We start from the raw sequence: 6,746 nt of genomic DNA, 5'->3' as shown, positions 1-6,746 counted from the left end.
TCGTTGCAAACTGCCGAGCAGCGTATAAAAAAAAATAGGGAGGGGGGTTGTTAGCACATCATAATTTGGGATGCAGATTTTAGCAATGGGGTCTGGGGGATAGGTCAACAAGATTAAATGCACTGATAATACCATTTTTGAGGGGAGAACTAATCAGCATAATTAAAGGCCCATACAACGTGAGTTCTGTATCAAAAAATATATAAATATTTGATGACAGACACAATAGTTATTCCTGTTTCCATTTTACCTGGATTGTTTATATATAATTCTTTACAGAAAAAAAAATCAAGAATCTGCATGTAACTCTTTTGTAAAGTGCTAACACTGAAACCCTTAAAGAGGGTATAATTCAAGATAAACTCAATACTAAAATTTCAATACCAAGAGTTTCAATATTAAGTTCTCTATTCAGAGAAATAAAACAAGTCAATACTATAAATTGCAGATATTAAAGACCTTTTCACATCTGAACCCTTTTTAGATAAAACAGCAAAAGGTGTGCCATCTCTACGACAGAAAAATCCTACACAAATCAAGATTCCTCTTCTGCCACCAAGAGATCCTCAGAATATGTATAAGAAAGTACAAGTCAGGATGAGAGAGAAAAGGAGGAATATAAAAGAGACAAATAGGACTCTCTTGAAATTGTAAGACCCTAAAACAGAGAGAAATATTAATTCATACGATTCCTATGTACCATTTCTTATACATGGAGAAAGAAGTTCATTGGTGTCAGAGTTTTCACTTCAAATGGCAAAAAATTATCATCAATTGTTTTGCACTATATGCATAATAACAGCTAGAAAAAGAAATTCCAAGATTATACAAAGAGCTTTAATCATCAATATTCTGAAGTACGCTGTGCCCTCTTTTACTAGCTGAAGACAAAATGGTGAAAAAAGACAACTATGGGCACATACATAGATAAAATACAACTTGACCAAAGTTTACAGCTTTCTGGAATATCTTTGTCTGCTCCATCCACAGACATTAAATTATAGATCATCAAATACATCAGAAAATAGTACACACTCCAAGAATATCACACATGTTAGGAATATTATAACTATATAGACCAAAGAAACATTCTAAACTTAAATAAATTCCAATCTGTCAAGTGTCACATAAAACCATGCTAGTCACATGATTATTAATAATGGATAAAATCAAAACTGATGAAACTTGCTAAATGATCAACCATTATCTACTTCACAAAAAAACTCAAGTTGTCACTGTTGAAGATATAATCATACCTGGACTTGGGTTTGTCACTGGCCGGTGTCGTTGCAGAGGAAGAGGCGGATGGAGTGGTCTCAACAGAGCCATCCTCACCCTCTTCCTCTGTGTCTAAGGGGACTAACTGACTTTGCCGTACAAATATACCAAAACCATCATCACACTGAAAAATTAATGCCATATGTCAGTAACACAAAAAAAATATGGGTAGTGTAAAGGCACCATCTCTCTGTCTGTCTCACATTCATATGAATGTAAAGCACATGTGTACATACAAATGTATGCACAAACACAAGATAAAAATGACACATACACAGCCATAACCAAACACTCATGGGCATAAAACCAATCCAAAAATATTAACACACAGGGACTCATCCACGCAACTAAATGTTAATATATTTTGGTTTTAACATTATGTACAGAAAACAAGGAAAATAAAATGGCTTCTGCATCCCATGGGACAGTGTCAGTGGCACTTTAGGCACTCTCCATCATCTTGGAGCAGCAATACGAACAGACAACAAACATTCCTAGACAAGCCACTACAACTATCTTTGAAGTGCCAATAACAGGTACTTCAGCAAGATGATCAATGCCACTCTATGGATGCAGAGAAAAATCAAAAGCAGATCTTCAGACTGACTTAAGCCAGACATCATTCCATTACAAAAACCCTACACTTTGGATGACCCAGGTTCTCCCACATCTATGGCCCCATGTAGCTGTGAAGTCATAAGAAAATACTCCACAGAGGACTATGCCACAGTCATGGGCACTGGGGCAGGCAACATGAAATATATTTTTTAGTCTTCCAGTGGCATCCCCACATGAGGAAGGACTAATGTAGTAGCCCCACATCTGCTCACTTGCCCTCTCACTCAATATCTCTTCTCCCCTCCCTCTCTCATATACTCACTCACTCACACACACGTTTTCATTTGTCATACTACTCTGAACTTGGAGAAGAAACTTCCCCCCCCCCCCCAGACAAAAATACTGAGGAAAACATTTACTTGTCTGAAATGTGTATAACCTTTCTAATAATATTTATCATGACAAAACGAATACAGCCAATTTAGCCATGCCTTCTGAACTCAAAGGGAAATGACACAGAAATTGACTCACCTGGAAGTATGACTTTCCCTGCACTGAGCCATTGTTCTTCCCCTTCTTTTCATCTAGAATGACGCCTACCCACTTTCCCTGCGAGAAATGTGTGCTGCCAACGAAGGCTACCGTCCCTAGGGAATCTGGAATGGGAGAGTGCATACTGAAACAAACTTTCACATCTTTTCATTGGTCATTGTGGGCCTGTTATTGTTACTGAGTGAAAGATAACTCACACTAGCCTCAAAATAAAGCCATGAATAAAAATTTATCAATAACTTACTCATAATTACTACGAGTAAAATCAGAATCATGCTGTACTCAAAATAATTTTAGAGTGATAAAAGAAAATAATAGACTAGAAATAATTAAATGAAAATGCCTTCACTGGATATCTTTATTTAGTGAAAAGAAAGTCAAAGAATTACTTGAATATATCCTAGTTCTTTGCAATAAACCCAATGTTTTGTAAAAAGTTTATGGCATACCTGAAATATAGGGAATAAAATGGGGGGGAAATTTATATGTACACCTATATCTATATCTATCTGTATAAGAAAAAGAGTGGGAAAAAATAATGATAAGAATTAATTTACAATCTGACCTAATGTATGATAGCTTTAGTGGTCATCTGAAAAAATTATGAGCTAATTTCAACTTTCTGCTTTTTCATTCCTTTCCATATGTATATGTATGTATGTATGTGTGTGTGTGTGTGTGTGTGTGTTGTGTGTGTGTGTGTGTGTGTGTGTGTGTGTGTGTGTGTGTGTGATACTTTTTTTTTTAATCAACATTATGTGCAATACTTCCTCCTCAAAACAGGCCTACATATGCTTTTCTATATCAGAGAATAATGCAATGTGATTAGTGAAGGACCCATTAAAAGTGGCTCAGACATCGTCAATGAAAGGCCAACATAGAATAGGATTAACAATGATTTCCGTACCTTTGCCGTTGACTTCTACACGCTGGCCAACACGAATCGGCTTTTCAGACATCTTGTACTAAATCATTAATCCTGAAAAAAAGGAAGAGAAGAACAAATGGTTATACAACTCTACAAGAGATTAATCTGTTAGTTTTCTGCCAAATATTTTTCATAATTCAGGATTCTGTAACCCTCTTCAAGACACTATTTTCTTTATAAGCCAAATAGGCTAACTTATAGTATATCCAACTATGTATTACTTTGACAGATTGGTTTCCCTAATTTGAATAATTTCATAATTTTTAATGTATTTTTGGGGAAGGAATATTCATCAAATATCATATGCAAATACACTGATTTGCAAATGAAATATATCACAATATGCAAATAAACAAATGACACACAGAATTTGTTGTAATGACAGAAACAGTTTTTAATTTCAGCAATTGATGGTAAAATATCAGTTCCAGACATGAACCTAATAAAATGCTACAATTCCATTAGCCTTATCTGACTCAGGAACCAAACCCAAGCCTGGCATTCCACCCGTTCAGTGCCCTATCTGGGGAACTGGGAAAGCAAGCCATAGAATGTTCTTTGGCCAGATCCTGTTAATCTTCTAAAAATTTTAATTTAAAATCAAATGATCTAAAATCTATGATCATCTGGAGATTTCTTACATATGATAATACAGTTATAACTTCAAAATGTTTGATATCAGCCTAGATACATCTCGTCCAGGGAGGTTTGTTTATGACAGAATAGTGGGCTGGCTTGCTGAACCCAGCAAATGGACCCTGCATAAGTCTGGCTAGTGGATGCTCTACATAAGGAAACAGATTGAAGATTTCTAAGGTATTTTTCTTATATAATATACTGTCACACATAGAAAAGAAAATAGGTATGATATAAATATATAAACATATTGATTGATGTGGTCACGTGATTGCTGTAGTACTCTGGGAAAGGCCGATAAATCTTCCATGGCAAGACAGGTATTGGCTCATTAACAGGCAAAAAACTTGCCAAGGGAATCTAAAAACTGTATAGAATATAGTCATTATCTTAGTGATTTACCCAGTGCCTCTGGGAGAATTTGGGGTTTACTTGGCCTCCCCTACAGATAGAATGCACAGGCTACTGGGCTTGCCTCTGGAGTCTTTTTCAGGCTCAGCCAGTGCATAAAGCTTGCCGCATTGCACCAACAAAATGATATGGTCTTTTTTTTAATCATCTGTTTGGGATTTTAATATTTTTGCATAGTCAGGATTGCATAATATGCATTCTAGTTGCTATATCAAACCTATAGTAGCCTGATAATGTACAACACAGGTACAGCTGCAGCAGCCTCATATTTACCATGAATGACGAAAAAATTCACTGCACAAGAGTTCACAACAACCTTACAGAGCAGCCAGAGTTCTTAATGTCGCATTTTCTGTTAGTTGGCATGAAGTGTAAACCCAATCATTACGGATTTATGTGACGTCTTCTGTAGTTTTTTGTTAATTTTGTTACATACAGATAGCTCCACATATGCTCAGCCAGTAAGAAGAGTCTGGCTGTATGCACTAGTAACCAATCCTGATTTCCCCATTCCTTGAATTGGCAGGAAAATAGGTTTTACTTTGTAATACTATTGATATCACTACTGTTATTCTTATTGATATTATGATTATTAAATTGTTATTATAATCTTGGTAAAATAATAATAACAGGATGTATAATATAATAATACAAAATGTTAGGTTTAGATTCTGGGTTTAAATGGCATCCTGGTTTTGGGATTTCATCTCTGGAGCGTCTCTCTCGGTAACTAATACAAATGGTGTTTTCGGGTAAATCACGACTAACCGACTTTCAAGATTAACCATTTCTCCCAGCCTTTGAAACTCTTGTACAAACTTGGATAAGCAGTCAATGTTAGTACAAGAGTGTGCATTTATTCATACTGAGTGTTGCTTCATGTCATAGATATTACTTTGACACTAGGTGAACATTATTTTCTCACAAATCTTCTAGAATACAGTCATTTTTTTCTTACGTCAAGATGCTATTTTTTGACAAATATCACATAGCTGCAGTCTAGATACTCCAGCAAATGCCATCAGTAACATATTTAACATGGCATTTTGACAAATAAATACCAATTTAGCTTCATTTACAGCCTTACAGGGTAAAGATTAGCTCAAGTCCACACCTACAGAACATAGAAAGTTTGTTTTCGATCAAACACTCAGTATCAGTTATACTAATCACATAAGCAATAAAGGTTACGTCACTGATACACAACCAAACAACACACTCAACAAAAGCCGAAGGAATTCATACAGTAATCACAATGTAAGAACATACGGCTGTTGTTATTCTCTCAGTAGCTGTCAACCGCAACTATCACACACGGTCAAATTTCTCCTATCAATTCACCTCATTCCTGTCCTCTCTTATTCCAGAGACGTCCCTGCTGGATTCCTACATCTACTGGGGTTATTTGACGAGCCTAGGATGCCAAAAAATAAGCAGAAATAACCTGTTTAAATGACGAAGAAGAGATCTTGATCGATCAAGTATGAATCACACACCCATCCAACAGGTCGCTTAGTCCACCAACACCGAGGCCGCCGGACCATAACACTGAGGAGGAATAATGACAATTTCTTTATATATATATATATATATATATATATATATATATATATATATATACATATATACATACATATATTTATATATGTATGTATATATATGTATATATTCATATACATATATATATATTCATATATATATACATATATATTCATACACACACACACACACACACACACACACACACACACACACACACACACACATAATATGGTATTATTGATAACAGATGCAATGAATCCCTAAAATCTAGCCTTGTAGTCGCAGGTGTTGAGCTTTTAAGATTTTTCACTCAATGATATTCTGTCACAAATCACACACACACACACACACTATGTGTGTGTGTGTGTGTGTGTGTGTGTGTGTGTGTGTGTGTGTGTGTGTGTGTGTGTGTGTGTGTGTGTGTGTGTGTGTGTGTGTGTGTGTGTGTGTGTGTGTGTGTGTGTGTGTGATTTGTGACAGAATGTCAATGAGTGAAAAATGTTTAAAAGCTCAGCACCTTCTACGGCTACAAGGCTAGATTTGAGGGATTTGTTGCATCTGTCTTCAGTAATACCATATATATATGTGCGTGTGTGTGTTTGAATATATATATATATATATATATATATATATATATATATATATATATATATATATATATATATATATATATATATATATATATATATTGCGTGTGGGTGTGTTTTATTGATTCGTTACATATGTGTGTGTGTGTGTAATTGCCAACCTTGTCTGAGTAGGTAGACCTCACCCCTTCAGCCAAGATGTCTTTACACAGGTAGAACCACTCCAACTTGATGAAAATCCTAGTTGGCAACTT

General features: G+C 35.5%; 1 protein-coding gene across 1 annotated transcript in view; it reads right to left on the bottom strand.

Moving 5' to 3' along the window:
• The window catches only part of LOC119580362 (dynactin subunit 1-like), a 49,093-nt gene extending 45,746 nt beyond the window's left edge, over nt 1-3,347 (bottom strand). Inside the window, 3 exon segments of the mRNA XM_037928469.1 lie at nt 1,257-1,402; nt 2,368-2,492; nt 3,296-3,347. Of these exon segments, the coding sequence (XP_037784397.1) occupies nt 1,257-1,402; nt 2,368-2,492; nt 3,296-3,347 (323 nt within the window).
• Between the last annotated feature and the right edge of the window lie 3,399 nt (nt 3,348-6,746).

Source organism: Penaeus monodon, chromosome 13, assembly GCF_015228065.2.
Source record: "Penaeus monodon isolate SGIC_2016 chromosome 13, NSTDA_Pmon_1, whole genome shotgun sequence".
In the NCBI taxonomy this organism is placed as follows: Eukaryota; Metazoa; Arthropoda; class Malacostraca; order Decapoda; family Penaeidae; genus Penaeus; species Penaeus monodon.
Note: the sequence above shows the minus strand (reverse complement) of the source record. Positions and strands in the feature narration are given on the sequence as shown.